At 44.5% G+C, this 18365-nt stretch overlaps 1 protein-coding gene across 18 annotated transcripts in view; it reads right to left on the reverse strand.

The window, feature by feature from the left end:
- RBFOX2 (RNA binding fox-1 homolog 2) overlaps positions 1–18365 on the reverse strand; it is a 164735-nt gene that overhangs the window by 45715 nt on the left and 100655 nt on the right. For all 18 annotated transcript variants that reach the window (XR_008842283.1, XR_008842284.1, XR_008842285.1 and 15 more), the window contains one exon: positions 8675–8899. Coding sequence is in view for 15 of the 18 variants with exons in the window: in XM_056510455.1 (XP_056366430.1) it covers positions 8675–8899 (225 nt within the window). In the remaining 3 variants the exon portion in view is untranslated. The remainder of the gene's footprint in view (positions 1–8674; positions 8900–18365) is intronic.

Genomic DNA, 18365 nt, shown 5'->3' on the forward strand with positions numbered 1-18365 from the left:
TGTTTTAAATATACAATTTGTGTACCAAAGATGAAAGAAATCTGAGGGGAGTTGCCCACACCAATTCCCAACCACCGACTGGACTTGCTAAGCTGCTGTGCACATCATTTAATATAGAACACTTCACAAATATCTGGAAACATCTCTTCACAGATACTTTCTTGGTGTTGCCAATTGAGTTTATCTTCTGCCCAGAACTACCACTTAAAGATATGACCTTGAACTTGCGTATTGGTTACAAAGCAAGTGTATATACAAAGACAAGAGCAAGCAAGCAGTAAGCACTGGGGTCTTGCCATGCTGAGCAGAGCAATGGCAGCTTTCCATTTCATTTCAGTAGAGCTGGGCATGCAGAACAAAACATGTTTGATCTGGTTAACATAAATTATCTGTGATAGGAAGAGTGACAATACTGCCCTGGCAAGTATGTCTACTTCCCATAGCTGTGCAAGTCTCAGGAGAAGCTTAGTAGAATGAAGTATTTTTATTTGTCTAAGACCCATTCATCCCTCAAACACCAAATTTTTGAGGAAAAATTTCAGAAACTTTCTTTTGATATTATCCAAAAGCCGTCCCCTATATGTCCCCTCTCTTCTCCTTCCCTCACCTCTATGACAAAAAGGCTCTCCAAACTTAGAGAGTACACCCTACGGGAAGAATCAATGCAGCTGGCTTGCAATTAAATCACACCATGCTACTTAGTAGTTTTATTTTTATGCCTCCATCAGTGTCCTCTGCTCCTCAGGGCAAGTCTGTCCAAGAAGGACAAAACACAGGAGCAGCTTATCTATCACCACTGCATACAACACCTGCAAGTGAGTACTCCAAAGTAACTCCCAAAAATCACCAACATTCCTGCTAAAAGGGACAGCTACATTAAAATATAGGTTGCCCAAGACTAAATCTGCTGATTCCACAGGGGAGGAAGCCAGAATGTTGCTTGCACTCCTCTCCCATCCACGTGTTCCCAGGCAGAGGGCAGAACTCCTTTCTTACCAAGGGTGCAATGTATCATGTATAGTGGCCTGCTCAAAAGCACTCACAGCTGTTCCTGCATATGGCAGAGAGCTGCTGCCACACAGGAGTCATGCTGCAGCACGTGAGACAAATGCAAAAAGAGTAGAAAGGATAGAAGGAAAAAGGGATCTTCGCCTACTCTTACTTTCTTAACTGCACTGAGAGACTCTAGATGCTTTTCATGCTTTCACATAGCCTGATTTTTCAGTAGTAGTTTAACATTAAATACCTTCTTCTGCATGCTGTAGCTCCCTCATCTCTATCATCCATGGCCCTAAGGTAATATTTGAACTTTCCACCACTGTAACATTAGTTCAATACATTTGTCCACTGCCACACATTCAGCTACAACATAAATGAAAAAAACAGTCAGTCTCTTCAGATCTTTTCTTTTTCTCCCTTTTACAGTTATTCCTTGGCTCAATTCATTAGAAAGGAGATGAAAGGAAGGGCCTGAAGCCTGTTCTCAGGCAGCACATAACAGATCCTGGCAGCAGTGCTACCCTGACCAAGCCAGATGATGAAAGCCCTCATTTTACCAAGTGCCCACTCCCACCTTGACTCCTTCCCTACAAGGCATTCAAGCTCCTTCTGGCCTCGTGTCAGCACTTCCCAGTGAAGAGAGAGACCTCTCCCTTCTCCAGAGAATCAGCTAGGAAGGGCACTAACACACATTCCCTAGGTCCCAAGGCCTGTCATCAGGCAACACAGACATGCTGCAGCAAAGGTCTCACATTTAGGAACAGTACTGGATTCACTGCACCTCCTCAGCACAGCCTGTGTAACATACACTGATGCAGGTGATAATGCCATTCATGCCTGCACATGCAAGCTTTGAGCTCTGCTCAAGGTCACTGAGAGACACATCAGAGCCCGGGACAGCAAAGCATGTGCTTCACTTTTAACTCCTTGCTGCCTGTGCCCCCAGGTCAGCTCCTCCCTTACACGTGGCAGCAGCAAGGAAACCCTAAGAAAGAAGAGGCAGTTGCAAAGAGAAGCACAGATTATGCATGTACACATACACATGTAAAAGGGGAGGACACCCAGATACACAAGGGTGTTCCAAAAGGTTTGGGGGCAGCTCTACAACCACCTTCCCACCAGCTGAGTGATGCAGGTGATGAACAACCAATTACTGAGGATTTCCCCTCAGCAGTAGGGAGGCAGGGCTCCAGCACCACCTGAGTTCTGAGCAATCTCCATCTGAACGGTGAAACAGAGGGATGCCTCCCCAGTGAGCCAGACAAGCACCAGTGCAACAGACCGACACAGAGATTATTAATACCCAGCACATTCTGTTTCCATCTCCTACTTGCTTCTAGAACTGGAACTGCTTCAGATCCAAGTTCCAGACAAACAAAAAACAACCCCCCATTCTCTCCCCCAGGAAGCAGGCAGTCCAAAATGTTGTGAATCATACTGAGGAGGTTAAGAGCCATAAATCACTGCAAAGAAAATATTTACAAAATACGAACTGTAACCAATAACTATATTTAAAAGGGGATTTGGGTGGCTTACAAAATCTAGGAGACAGACTGTGCTCACTCCACTGCTCCTTGATCAGTCTTGAACCCAAAAAAAGCCAAGACCAAACACTCAACCTTGTTTGGATCAAGAGCTTGAAGAACTGTGGAGACAAGGACCAAAAGCTACAAATGAGAGAAGGCAATCTTCCCACCATGAAGCAGAGCACAGATAACGTGGAAAAATCTCTACAACTTCTAGTGAACAACCTGTGTCAAAACAACCAGTCACCCACCAACGAACAGATACCCACTGAGGAGGTTTCATGGAAAAACAAGTGAGTAATTAGGTCCTAGACACAAAATTCATCTCTTTCCCCACCACACTCCACTAAAGTAGGTTTGAGTCCCACACATCCAATAGCAAATGCCATGGGAACTTCAGCTGCTCAAACACTTGTTCAGCAGGCAGAAGACCTTAGGTTTAATTACCACTTTTCAACAGCAGTAAATATAATTTACAATTATATCCACATACTTGGTTTTTCAGAGATGCTAGCAGTGTTATATTAAAAAAAATGGGGGCTACTTACAGGCACAATTAACTATTATCCAAAATATTATTTCTGCTAAAAGAACAGACCGAAAAATTCTAAGAACATACCAATTAACTTCTACAAGACTTTTTACTATTTTCCATACAGTCAGGGTAATTTAGTGTATATTTTTTCTGATATAATTTTTTGTTAGCTACCTATTTTCAGACATACCCAAGCTTAAGTAATTTTATTCATTTTCCTCATTAAAGACATACCTCACAGAGCACAAATCTAACACAGGAAAGCACATAGGGAACTTTGCTACCTGTGCTGCACAGCACCTCTGATGTGTCCAGTACATTTTCAACCCAAATATGGGTATTTCTAACAGTATTCTTTAGTGCTTTTTTCTTTTTCTTTTCCCTCTCAATGAAGTGGTGAAATGGAGCCCCCTGAAAAGCCTGCTATGCTGGTCAGATTGTCAAACCTTTTGTGAGCAGTTCCAGCCTGTTCCTCACAAAACAGGGATGCCCTGACAAGGTGAAGGAGACAGCAAAATTTCCCAAGTTAGTGGTCACCCCCAGACCACTCTATTGACAGTGGCAGAACTGCCACACATTGATAGACTTAAGATCCATCCAGCCCATTATCTTCTTTCTAACAGTAGCCAAATATGTGGCATCTGTGGAAGGATGCAACAAGGCAAATTTTCTCCAGCAAACTAAGCCAGCTGATGCCTCAACTTGCAAAGCATCCCATGGACAAGAGCTGCAATGCTAATTTCTTCATTATATGGAAAAAATAAGTAGTAAACCCTGCCCTTTTGCTCATACATGGCACCCAATTATTTCTCACGTGCATCCTTGTAACTGAAAATGGGAAAGCTCCATATTTTAGTTGCCTTACCATCCAATCTTCTATGTACTTGTCATATACCTTTATTCCTGACAGCTCTTTCTGCAAGTGAAGATTTCAGTCCTTCCCATAAAGAACTGCTACATCCCTTTCATCATCACTTTTATCCTTCCCTGTACTTCTGCTAGATCTGCTACAACCTTCAAGAGATATGCAGAAGTACCACAGCTATATACTCCAATGTAATGACACTTGCTGACTTATTTCCCATTTCTCATTTTTAAATCTGCCTCACTAGACACAAGTCTGCTGGCAATCTGCTCATTTTCAAAGCAAACTCTTGATGTTACATGTCAGGGTTTGCAACCTCAGGACAGCAATTTCTAAGCCAAGGTGGCCAAACAATCAGCAGCAAACTATTTATTTGAAGCTAGTTCTTCCTCATGTCTACCTGCTCAGCAGTATCAGAAAATAACTGACGATATTCATTAAACATATTCTTCACCTGAAATACCTCACATGAGCAATTGCTTTAATTACTAAAGGGATGAAAAGTAATTACAGAGGAAAATTCTGCAAATTCAGTCTAGGCAAGAAATACCCAAGGGGAAGCCATCATTATAACACCGTCCATGTGTTGCAAAAGTCAATTGAGGAATCTTTGGTGTCATTGGCTCTCCTCTTTCTAAGCCCTTGCTAGACGTACAAGGCACAGCCAGGTGACCAAGCACCTTCCCTGTCTTGCTTCTGAACATGGCATAGATGGGCCCCCCACCATGAATGTGTCATCTTTGAGAATCTGAAAGTTAATATCCCTTTATGGCAGAGCGGATGAGTTAAATACGTTTCAGCACATCAAGAAGCAGAGACACGATGCTCTGTAATTAAATAAAGCTTTATACCAGTTCATGACAACGTAACACCAAGGTGACAGCACCTGCCATTTTCATGTGAAGTGATTTACATAAACTTACTCCTCTTCTTCTATACCTCCAGCTGCATTCCATAATTTATACAGACATACAAATTCTTCCCTCTGACATTAACAAGAGAAACAAGTTGAATAATCAGCTTCCAGTATTAAGTGCATTGCATTTACTACCAAGCAAGCTTTTTTAGTTCAGCAGATGATTAATCTTCCCTCTGCGGGTAGAGTACCAGGAGATGCAAAGAACTGACAATTGCTCTCGGCTTCTGGCCATGCTCTCCACATGCTTACCTTGCAACAACAGCATTTGCTGGATCCCTCCAAGAGCTGCTCTAATTCATTAACCCAGCAAAAGAACTGGACAGCTTTCTGCCAGGTCAGTGAATTAAAGTGGCTCGCATAAGGAATGCCAGAGACAGTAAATAGGAGTGGGAGTTTGCACTTGGAGCCAGATCTCTCCTTTCTGACAGCAGTGAATCTCTTAGATCAGCTCAGCCGCCAGAGGTACTGCAGCCTAATTAGCATCTCCCCTTGCAGCTAACTGTGCTGGGTGTTTCCATTAGGGATAAGAGCACTAAGGTAAACCAAGAAGGGGGATGGGGGAAGAAACAAGGCAACCCAGCACTCTTAGTGAAATGCTGAGTGTCAACTGTTTTAAGAGAAGGGCTGCAACAGGCAGACCAAGTAGCCCAAATATGGTCCTGTACCTCAGCCTATTTTTAATCCAGGTCTTTCAGCTGTGCTTTGGGACAGGATCAAGAGAAAGGACAGATGCTTGGACATGAAGACAGAGGTCTTCCTGTCACATGCCAGGCAAGAAACAAAGCCCCACAGATGAGACTTGATCCTAAAATAGAGATTCCAAAATATGAAGCTGTTTGTATTACACCAACTACTGTGCCAATTTCTTTTCCATGCCCCAATCCTGAGATCTCCAAATGCTTTCCACTACATTCAGACCTCCATAACCAAGTTCATCCTCAGCTCATGACACCAACCAGTCATTCCTCTTTGATCAGGGTTTTAGACTGCGTAGAAAGGCATGGACTTTGACTCTCAAAGTTTATTTTACGTAAGTTCATTCCTGATCTTTGACCTAAGGCTCCCAGACCACTGTCTATTAACTCAGACACCACTACTAATCTCAAGTCATTCTAGCTAACTAGCCAAGTTTCTATGAAAAGGTGCTCCCAGGTCTTAAGGACCCTGTTACAGACCACATTACATTGCTATCTAACATCCCACCACCAAGATTAAGCCCCCTTTCTGTGAGTGACCTTTAAGCTACCCCCATGTTCTTTGTTACTTTTGCAATTATCCCAAAGGCTATCAGCCTCAAAAGCAGGAAAGCCACGCCATCTGACCACACCTTTTGCTATCTCTTCTGTCCTGCCAACACAACCAATCACAAGCCTTGTTCTTAAAAGCAAGCAGGGAACTTATCTGACCGGCTGAAGGAATTTCTGAGTCATCCCATGGGAGCACAGGCTTAAGTCAGCAGCTAAAAAATCCACTGGCTGTTGAGTCTGGGGTATCACCTTCCCATACGTGACAGCAGCTGTGCTTGTCAGTCACACTAATGGAAGGATCATACCTCACCCATGATGGCTTTTTGCTCTATTAAAGTTAGCACTGCTGTTTCAGCAAAATGGTAAAATGGTTAAGGAGAAGATGCCTTAAAGCATAACAGTCTACATGGACTGAACATGTGTGTCAAACAAGTAATAGCCAGCACACAGGATGGACAAAAAGCTTAACATCAGTTGTAGACGTTTAAGATGAAAAACCAACCTGTTCTGCTGTATTTTAACAGCCTTTTTTAACTTGAGTAACTACTGAGCCTTCTTGTTTCCCCTAGGTCCTACATCATTAATCAGCATACTGAGAAGAAAAGTTACAAGGAATTACAACCTAAGGCAGCCCACAGAATCAAAATAACTTCTTAGAGGAGTCCTAGACAGAAATATAAAGAGACTTGGAAGATCCAGGATGCAGTGGATGTGAAAGTCTAGCATACAAAAAGCCTCTGGTTGAGGTACTTGTACCTCCCCACAGGTTTCTTCATGTGCCACCATCTGGGATCCTCTGGGTTTGATCAGTCCCAGCCATAGCAGCCACAGCAACGCCCTTGTGTGTGCCCTTACCCTTTCCCAGCCAGCTATGGCCGCAGAGCCTGACTCTGCATGCTCGGCTTGCACGTCTTTAACCACATCAAACGGTAACTCCAGACGTGCACACCTGCTTCCAACAGCCAGTACAAGTGCTGTGTGCTATTCAGCCTGTTTCTTGGATAACCCCCTGCCAGTCAGGCTCTCTCCACAGACTCCTGGCAACACCACTGCCTGCCAGCAGTCTCCCAGCAACACTCCCTCCCGCACAGATGGGCTCCCAGTCCCTCCTTACAGGCTAGCCACAGGCTGTGGGCTCCTTGGAGCCAGCATTAGTTGATGAAACACAGAGCTTGGCCCTGCAGAGCCACAGAGATGGCTCCTAATATGGAAGAGGAGCAGGAAGGCTGGCAAGAGCTTACATCCAAGGTCAAGGCTCACAGCATTTCCATTAAAAAGAAATGCTCTTAAGCTCTGGATGAGGATGGGAACAGCAAAAGCACACGGGGAAAGCCACTGCCCTGTTTTTTACTCCCTGTTTCCAGCTTCCTCATCCAACAGGCAGTGCCTGAGATAGTCATTTGCTGAAGATGGGCAACCCAAACCTTACACGTTGGAATGGTATTGGACAATCTGGTGCTGAAACAATGACTTGCATTTCTGCACACTGCATCAGCTCTAAGTTTTATCTCCTGCCTGCTCTTTCCTTATCTACTTTTTTTTTGCCAAGCAAGGCACCCTAAAAGTTCCTTTCACACACTACCAATGTGCCTCACAGAGTTTGTATTCTTTTACTCCTTTAAGATGCCAAAGCTGCAGCACTCCCAGGAAGAAATCAAAGATATCTTATCGAAGTCATGACCGGTGGCACCAGCCATGCAGCCACTGCCCACTGTGGAAGGAGCAGAAGCACATATCAGGAACCATGAACACTTGAGCTGGCACTATCAGTTCTCCCAACTATTGGCACTGAATTCATTCACTACTTACCAGGGGGAAAAAAAAATCCCTACAAGCCAAACACCAACTACAAGTAAAACTGAAAGCATTAACAGATTAAATCCGCCCCTGAGCGCTGAAGGCTCTCACCATAAGGCTCTTTATTAGGAAGTTAAGTCTTAACAAGTGGCTTAAGGGGTGGATAAAGCTTTTCCTGGGATAATCTGCCAGCATGTTGCCCAGTGCCAGTTCTAGGCCATGGAAAGAAGAAGAAAATACGTAAGATGATGAAAATCTTGGTTTGGCAAATGGACGACCAGTAGCTGAGAGCTCATCTCCTAACCTTGCTCCCTGAAGCTCCCTGCTGTCTTCAGAAAGTCAAAGAAAAGTAATTTTCTACTCTGTTAGCTTCCTGAAAACAAAACCACATTGGGATTACACCTAAAATGCATGTGCTCACCCTAATTCTTTGTACTGTCAACGCTCCAGAATCTGCCTCTACCACATCTATTTGAACCATTCATCAATTAACACAAAGTAATTAACACTTTTGTAAGAGACTGTCTTTGGTGACAACCCCACCATGGTAAAACCACCATGATCATGATTTCAAGTACCACTGCTCTCTGCAGGCACCAGTTTACAAGGGGAACATGCAAAAAGGGAAATCCAGTAATGGAAGGTCAGAAGCCACGTTTTGTTTGTAATTCTCTCCTTTCAAGTCTACTGCTGGTTTGCTGCACGCTTGAGAAACAGCAATCTAATCAGTGGCTGCTTTTCCCCACAGCATTGTGCTGTTCTGGCTGGGCACCCTCGTGCACTTACTGCAAGAGATCCGTTCTGCGTGCTGGCCGTGTTCGTGCTCTGCTCTCCGTGAGGCTGCGTGCTGCCGTAGAGTGTCAGATTGTGCTCGCTGGTCTGGCCTGCATAGTCCTGAGTGTGTGGCACCCCATACTCTGTGGGAATCCCATTCTGTGGGGGTGGCGGAAATGGGATTGTGGTGAATGGCTGCACCATTGCATCAGGAGTTGCTGACGGCTCCTGGTTACCCTTAAGAAAGGAAAAAGGAGAAAACAGCTTTATACTACAGAAGATAGCTCAAAACCTCAGCCTGAGAAACAACACACACGTTCACGTGAATATCCCACCCACCGTCACCATAGTATTCCACAGTCTTCTATTATCTCTCCTATCAAAAAGCACATGCCTTGCTCCTCTGAGCCATGACACTGCTTTCTTAATCTTTTCAGGGCAATTTTCTTGCTACTGGGTGGCATATAGCGAACAAATTACAGGGTTTGCAGATTGCATACCCCTGTGATCTCACACAAAGCTTTACACACAGTAAGGTGTTATTTCAGAGAGGGAAGACACACTCACACATTGGAACAGAGAAGGAAATACAGAAGAACAGGGTTTCTCAACATCCCTAGAAGTGCCATAACTGAGTCCATCTCCTCCAGCCCGACCCTCACTACTTACAAGCAAGCCCACAAGCAAGCACATTGTGTGGCTCAGAGAACACCTCTCTGCTATGTTACAGTGATAAAAAGTACAGTTTTTAAAACCCATCTGTGCAGAAGCCCCCTCCTTTGCCCTGGCAGCACTGCATACAGAGCACAGGATCTGTTGCTGGAATATCCCATTTGCTTCTTGCTGGCCATGCAGGAGACACCAGAGAGCTGTAGAGAAACAAGCTGAGATTGCAAGCCAGCCACACAGTCACTCTCTCCCAATCCTGAGCATCCCTACAATCACACAAGGCATTAATTACACACTCCTCCCTCAGCTTAGGGTATCCCACAGAGACTTCTTGCATAGTGGACTTTTTAGAAGCTTTTAGCACTGCTTTAGATGTAGCTAACACCAATCGGATGACTCAGAAACAAAGAATTCACCATGCAAAAGATATCCCCAGAAGACAATGAAAATGCTACCCCATCATATCAGAAAACCACAAGAAGGAAACAAAAAAGCATGCAGCCCTGCAGCCTCTGCACGGATCTCACCAAGGGGGGAGCTGCATTCAGGCACCCGGGGTGAAGGAGAACAGCCTTGACATTGAAGCCCAACCCTGGGAAGCCCAGGCTGCTGCACCGCTCCTACTGCTTTCACCGCCGCAGCAGAAAAAAAATCCACAGAAAAGATTTATGATAGGAGAGCTGTTTGATTTATGTGCATGTCAACAGACTAATCCTGATTTTAAATTTTGGCCGCTGTTCCAGCCCTGGGTTCTCCCCCACAAAGCCTGGAGGTGCTCGAGGCTATTCTGACACCAGCATGCTTAAATCAATGGAGTAAAAGCAAAAAAGACCTTATCCCGTGGATAGGAAAGGCAGAGTGGGAATTACCAAGCAGCCTTTCAGCAGAGAGCATGCAGGGGCTGACGGACCTCCAAAGAAGCCGGACAAACCTTTCAGCCCCTTTATCAGCCTACCTGCAGCTTTCCCTTCCAGGCGGAGGAAGCAATGATAAACGCAGTGCACCTCCAGCCAGCACCGGGTCATTCAGACACTGGCTGAATCCCAAATTTGCTCTGACATTAGTCTATCTGGTCTGCCTCCCCTGGGGGCCACGTGGCCACACGCTCCTGCAGCTGGGGAGAAGGAGAGGGAAGGGCATTCAATACCACTTAGCAGAGCCGAGCTGCAGCCTTGGCCCGTGCTGAAGAACGGACGGTTTCAAGTCCAGCCTTGCTGCCTGCAGGAAAGCAAACTCTGCAGCCTTATCTGAGAAAGAGAAATTCAGGAGAGCCTGCCAGCCGTGGCCAGTGCTCAGCTCCTGGCACGCACTCGCCCAAGCAGTTGCAGCCCTGCGTCGCGTGCTCGCAGCTCTGCAGAGGTTTTTTTCACGCACCGAGCACATTTTCAGAAAGCAGGACGGGATTTTTGTTTCCCCCTCAAAAAAGGAGGGCAGCTCCACCAGCCCTCCAGTTCTGCTCATTCCTTTGCTATTCACAGCCTCAAAGCAAGCCACTTCTGACTCGACCTAACCCATCATCAAGATCTGCAGAGCGAGTTCTAAAGCAGGAGGCAGGACAGGCAGAATGATGGCCATCCCACTGCAAACCAGGTATCAGTAATCCTACTGCTCACACTGCTTATCCCCTGACATGACAGCTCCATTCTGTCCACACACTGTCTCCTTTCCAAGCTCTTTTGTTTACAGTATTTTATTGTATTTGATTGTCTGTGTACTTCCGTACAACCCACATTGTCTGCCCCCCTTTCTTACGTTTCAAATAGGAAACTGACTTTTTCTTTTCAATGAAAAATTTTTCCACAGGAAAAAAGAGGAGCAGAAACTATTTCCAGTCTTCTCATAGCAAGCTAGATTTCCAAGCCAGCAGCATCCCAGGTCAGAGGAAGAGAATGCTGATTAGCCCCAAACAAAACCTATTCTGCCATCCTGTCAACAGTGCAGGGCTGCTCCCCAAAGGACATAGTCCAGCATTCGCTTCAACCTCACTCTCAGACTGTTTAAAATGCCAGCCCATGAACCTTATATAATCTTACTTTCAATGTTTTTACCCCTTAGTTAATACTATTTCTTCCAGTTTAAGTGCATTTTAACCTTATAATTGAAGAAGGGAGAGAAAATATTTATCTAGAAATGTTTAAAAGATGAAAAATGCTTATTCCCTCTCCTATGTTGCTTGTGGCATTCTGATAATACATATTTATTTTGAGTTTAATCACACCTCTCAAGCCAAAATATCTGGTAACGTTTTTTTATTACTTCTCTCTGACCTTACTAAGGTTTTTCAAAGAAGGAGGTCTGGTGCAGAATAAAATGTTTTTAATACCATTGTCACTCCCCCACTCCTCAAATCACACTAACATACAAAAATCATATCTTTTATTACAAATGCATCCTTCATTTAATGTCTCAGGTTATCTGGAGATCTATCATTATTATATTTGTCCAAGTTTCATCATCCCATGGAGTATCTCTATCTGAAATTATTTTTCTCTTGATATGATTACAGACATATTTCCCATCTGAATTTTTTTGTAATTTTAATTTCCTTTGATGCTTTAGAATTACTTTTTTCTGTTTCCACTAGCGTCAACAGAAAAGGACTCCTGATGAGATCTCTGCAGGTTTCACAGCATACTGATATCCTCCAAACCCAGAGAAGATTCTACCTCTTCTGTTATTCTACCAAATTTCAACATTTACACAACACTTCATATTTTCAAGAGCTAACACAGAACACACACAAAAAAGTTCCCATTAATCTTCAAACATAGAACCTGAATCTATTTCCCTACTTCTTAACCATCACATAAAATTCTGCAGTCAGGGGTGCTGCTTCTCATACTTCTAAGGAGGTACAGAGAGCATGGAGAAACCCTCAAATATCTGGGTAAAGGGAAGTATTTTGTCCATCCAATCTTGACATAACTCACTGCATTGCCAGTCCTTCCTGTTTTAGCTCACGAAGATGTCTTAAAAATTTACTGAAATGCAACAAGAAACCCAGATAGGCAGGTCCAAGAGCAGTCACCATCCCCAAGCTTGCACAAGGATGCCACCACAGGACCAGGAAAACCTGGGTGCAGCTCCCCACAAAAACTACTACCACCTTAAACTTCTGTGATGGTTTGAAGAAAATTCTAAACAATGTTCAGGAGCAAAGAGACACCTCTCTTGGCCACAGTGCATGAGGCTGGCAGTCTCCAGGAGGTCAATGTGAGGGACATTTGGTTGCAGGAATAATTTTGGCGGTTCCAGATTAACTGATTAGCTCTGCCAGTTTGTGCTGCCGTGCACCAACCATGATAGCTGCCATCCCATGCTCAAACTGGGAAAGGCTGTTCAGTGCAAGTGAAACAAGTGAAACAGTGTAATTAACACATACTCCTTAAAAAACAAAACAAAAACACTTTAGCATGATACATGTTAACCTATAGTTCAAAGAAAAGCAATAATTCCTCTGTTTTCTATTACTTCTGTTGCTCTGTTCCCACAGAAATAATTCATTCACATCAGGTAGGAATTCAATGCAGCTGCCCCCTTGCAAAATGTTGGTGTCTGATTCACAAGCACCCAAGCCCCATCTGGGCTCAGCTTTCAGACCACTATTCTGAGCCCTACAAAGGTTCAGGCACATCCTCACAGGTACCAACTTTCTTCCTTAAGTCAGGGGTTTGCCTACGCAGATCAGTACAAGCCTCTCCCACATTTTGTTTAAAAAACAAATTAGCCAAAGCAGTGAAAAATCCCTAATGGGGACGCATTTCTAAGAGCTTATGCAGCTTTAAGTTAATTAATGAACTTTGCAGCTCCAAGCTAGGCAGAGGAACGATGAGTAACCGATGAGTAACCGCACGTGGTGCTACCTTGCAGAAGGGTGGGAGCTGGGGACGACAACTCAACAAGGAGCAACATGGTTCAGCAAATGTGACACAGGATGAATTCTTTCAGCAGACAGCAGGTGGTGATCCAAGATCACGGCACTGGAGCGCCAAGAGCGAACACCAGAAATGCACACAAAGGCCTCCTGCTTCCATAAAACTGTCAAAGATCAGCCTGTTCTGTGAAGGAGGAGTTTTGTTTTCCTCATTAGAGAAATGGGTGTAAGTAGAGGATATGAAAGGAGCCTTATAACAATGCAGCTCCAGATCTCTTCTGTATTGCTATGCCATAATATGCAGAGATAGTAAAGCCTAACAAGACAAATAAAAATTATACTCCTGGTAAAGCAAAATTGGTACAATTTCTGTATAGATGTGGCAAACTGCCACAAGGTAACTGGTCTGTGCTATCCATAACCCTGCTGTGAGTCATCAGCATCTCAGAAAGGTTCAGGGAAATGGTACGGCATATAAGCATCAAACAATCTCTTAAAAATGCCTTTGAACTCTTCTAACCCCCAAATCACTGGGATAGATGTGAGTATAAGCCTATTAGTGGAATGGGGTTTCTAATACGTATGTCTTCACTGAACTAATTTTATGAATCCTTGAAGCAACTGACTTGCAGCTAACAGAGGCAATTAACCTGTTTGTGAAGACCAGAGTTCCAGGCTACAACTGTTTGCTCTCTGCACTAACCTAATCCCTTCTGTAAACAGCAAAAATGTTTGGAGCTGGGATATGAAGAGCCTGGCAGTAACCTGGAGCTGCTGCCCACCCTCAGCTCTCTGTAAGAAAGGGATCCTTCTGAGTGAGAGGAATGAGGGGACCGTGCTGTCCCTCCCTGAACCCAGGTCACAGGCTCCTGTCAGGGATGCAAACATCACACATGCAAAGCAAGCACTGCTCCCTGGCTGTACACAGACAAGAGAGAAAGGGCTTACCATACAAGGCTGCTGCTTAGGAGCATGAGAATAATTAATTAATAATGGGCAGTGTTTCCCCCCTTCTCACAGATCAACAAAAAAGCTGCTGTAGCAGGGTCTCTTTCCCAGCCCCTTCCAGCACAGCCTCCATTCCCAGTTCTCAGCTGCAGCTTCAGAGGGATCCTGGATGGAGCTGCCACCATCCCACTCCAGCTGTGCACTCCTGCCCTCTCTCCCCTGCCAGCCTGCCCACCACTGAGCCCTTTCAGCACATATCCCAGAGGGAAAAAAAAAAATTACTCACTTTTTATTGCCAGGTTAGTTTTGTTCCCACTTAAGAGCACTGAAACAGCTTGGCAAGGAGCTGGAGGAGAACCAGAGCCAGAAAGGACAGGGGGTGGAGAAGCTTGGGAGGGAAGGGCCATGGGCACCAGCACTTGGATGAGCTCAGGCTGCCAGGGAGCCGCAGTCTCCAGCATGCATTAACCCTCTCCACAGGCAATCCCACAATTTGCCGCTGATAACAAATGTATCAACAAACACTTTCTTCGCAAATGGGAATGGATACAAAGCACTGTGAATGATGCTCCCCACACCCACCAGGAACTCCAGCATTATCCCTTGCAGAAAAAAACCACAGGCTGGGGCGTTTATTATAGCAAAGATAAATTCCACCCTACACTGAGGGCTCTCACAGCACACAAAATCTATGTCTGGGTTTTTAAAACTGAGCTTTTGCTCCTAAGGGCCATGAAGATTCTCAAACATGAGACAAAGTGATGTACAGAGTGATGAAGTGATGTCTTTCCAATGCCCCAGACAGTGACTTGGCCGTGCCAATCTTGCAGGTGCCCACAAACATGATACAAGCTCTCTATCCCAAAATGCAGCAATAACACTTTCTCCACTGTGGCCATTTCATTACAAAATAACTTCTGAATGGGAAGAATGGATAAAATGCCTACAAAAAAGAAATCTGGGGCAGAAAAGGGTATATACAAAGGATATAACCATCTCATACCTTTCATCTTTGTACAAACCCATTCCTGGATTCAGAGGGGTATGTGACCCTAACCTGACACCCACTCTTCACACTAGAAAGGCATTTCTGTAACTCCAGAGAGCAAGACTGACATGCCTGTGTGTCTGGGACACAGACTGATAAAACCAACACACTTTCTTGGTGTGGGTTGATCATAAATGCACCTTGAAGAGAATCACAGTAATAAGGGGTTTTGTATTTAAACTGCACATCTGGAGCTTGATCTTCATTTGATCTATGACACACTGTGGTAATAGAAAAGGATGCTGGATTTCGACAGTACTGTCATGGCCACAAGAGCAATTCCTCCTGAATCCTCCCAAAGGCAAACTCTAAATCTAGGTAGTTCTGGAAACATCTGCTGGAATTTTGTAGTAGTGTTAACAGTAGTGTAGTTGTGTTAAAATAAAGGGAAGTTAAGTTCACAGGTACACTTTTTAAAATTTATATTGGATGTAATCATTCAGGAAATTCCTTTTGCACTGGGTGAAGGCTCAATAAGCTAATCTTGCACCAGGAAAAAAAAAAATCTAAAAAGAGATGCCTGGACTCACACATGCACCTAGCTAACCATTTAAAGGCATGTCTCCTTCAACTTCCTGGTGCAAGCTTGCACTAGATTATCTAATCTTGCCCTTCCTAGATATGAAAAGCAAGGGAAGAACAAGTTATCTTCTAATACACACTCTATCATTCCAGGCCACCAAAAAGTGTTCTGTAAAATAAAGCAGCTGGCCTTTTGATTTTTTTTAAATGCATTTAAGAACTTTATGGAAAAGAAGTTCAAGCCCCCCTTTTGTAGGAAAGGATGAAAGAAAATTATAGTCTTATCTTACTGTTATACACAGGAAGCACTCACTCATCCCCATGCTATCATCACTTCCAGTAATGGCCAACTTTTGCTCTAGCCCTATGCACAAACATGGGCTCTGGGTGCTGAATGCATGCACATTTGGTAAGGTGCCCTCGGGCAACCTGCAAAGAGGCTTCCTCTTGGATACAGCTAAAGCTTTAAAGTTACACAACATCAATAAGGCCCAGGGCCACATCTACTTACCAGCCTGAAACATACCTTTCAGATTTTAAAAAGCACTGATTTATGCTTCTGAAATCTACATTATGCCCCACTCAAAAAAAAAAAAAAAAAAAAAAAAGTTAAATGTTACTGGCACAAAGGCATCCCAACAAATGCTTTCAATTCATTCATGTTCTCTGGGGTTGATTAGAGAGAATTGTGCTTCGAGAGACATCAGGGTCTCAACATCTGTTTGCATTCCATATTAGGAATTAAGCTACCTCTGAGAATTACTGGGGAGAAGGGGCTATGGGTGGAGAACAAAGGAAAAAGTCACCAGGATGGATACATCCTCAGCAACAAAGTCTGCAATTAAGAGAAAAGCTCAGGCTACATTTTTTGGTCCAGATTGGTCCTTTAGCACCTACCCTGGCTATGTTCTTGACAGCTCTGCAAAATTCCAAGTGACTATTTTCCACTTAATATTCATAGTCAAACATTCTTGAGGAAAAAAAGATTTCCATAAGACGACTAGCTTTCAACAAATCAGCATGAAAATAATGTCTCAAAATACTACAAATCGAGCCCTCCGTTAATCCAGCGGGCACCCAGGGAGGCAGAAGCATGGCCCACACAAGGGAGATTACTCCTCTGCTAGGCAAAGACAGCTAAATTCCTTCTCTGGGACCAGAATTGAAATGAGTCACAGCTAAGAAACAGTGTGCTGCAGATGTGTCACGTATGTTTAATCCAAGCTAGCTGCCATCAGCTATTCAGCAGATTAGCAAACCAATCACACTCTCCATTGCATGACTGTGGATCCTCTCTCAGGGAAGCAGCAGAAACCAGAGGCCAGTGGTGGGGAAGGAATGGTAACTACTTTTCAGGAGAGGCCCATGGCTGGAGCAGGATATCTGTGATACTTTAGATGGCACAGAGGACCTGCCTGTGCTGATTCCCTGCCTTATTCCAGCCAGCTAAGCAGTGGTTCCTGGTGCTCCTTAGAAAAAGAAGGGCTACAGAAATGGAAAAACATGGACAATATAAGTGAACAAAATACCACCTGATCTCACGGTATCTCTTGACCAGGCTGGCAAGGTAGTGTCACAGATTTCTGCCTCCTCAGCTAATTCTGCAATCAGATTATTCATTTCAAATGGCTTTGTTTCAAGGGAGAGGGCAACTCTCCAGCTGACATACTTCAGAAAACCAGTATCTGCTTCTCCAACACCAATCAAGGACCTAGCTGGGCAGATAAGCTATTTTTCATCACGTCTCTGCTCTGTGAATGGTTTTATTGCTCTGCATCTCCAAGTATATCACCAAATCTCAGTGAGTGTGGAGAGTTATTCCTGCAACCTTAAGAATTCAGATGGCTTTCGTGAATGTTTAAATCCTCATGAAGCTCACTCAGCGCCTTAGAAAGATTTGTATCTATTTTAGCGACAAGGATTTCTCAAAGCCCTCGCTATGTGACACAACTATCTGCAACAGACTCTTCCAGATCTCTCTATATTTCCAGTGCTCTTCTAGGAAGGATTTTGAAGATCGCTTTTGGCATCAGGCTTTCCTGTCCTTCTCTCCCCTGCTGTGAAGGCAATGAGCTGAAGGAAGTAGTGAGCTGTGCAGAGGGGCTGCTCTGAGCAGGCTTGGCTCCTGCAGGAAGGACAAATCTCAAAGCCCTGTCAGGCAGCTCCACTTATACTGGCCCCTTCAATTCCCCAGATTTCAGCGGACAGCAGGGAAGCCTCCCCACCTGCCTGCACTAACTCCAGCACCACACAGGAAAAAAGCAGTCCTGCCTCTGCTGCCAGAGCAGGAGGAGGAAGAAGGGAGAAAGCGCCGGGAAGGAGAGAACACATCTGGAATCAATTGGAGAGCGCTGAATGCCTTGGAAAGAACTGCAGAGCTGGCAGAAACCATAGCGAGGAGCCGCGTGTTCGGACGTGACTCTGAAGCAAAGGTGGAGAACGAGACGTATGCAGCATATTTAAACACAAAACCAGAGCTCCTCTTGAGGCTCTGGGGTTTTTTCCATGCAAGCAGCTAAACGTCTCAGCCCTGTCATATTTTCACTGCCACTGGCCTATCATGGGGACGCTCAGAATTCAGCACAGAAGACAGGAGATGAGATGAGGCAAACGGGACCCATCTGTGACTCGAGTACCAGGAC

This window comes from Oenanthe melanoleuca, chromosome 1A, assembly GCF_029582105.1.
Source record: "Oenanthe melanoleuca isolate GR-GAL-2019-014 chromosome 1A, OMel1.0, whole genome shotgun sequence".
Taxonomy (NCBI): domain Eukaryota; kingdom Metazoa; phylum Chordata; class Aves; order Passeriformes; family Muscicapidae; genus Oenanthe; species Oenanthe melanoleuca.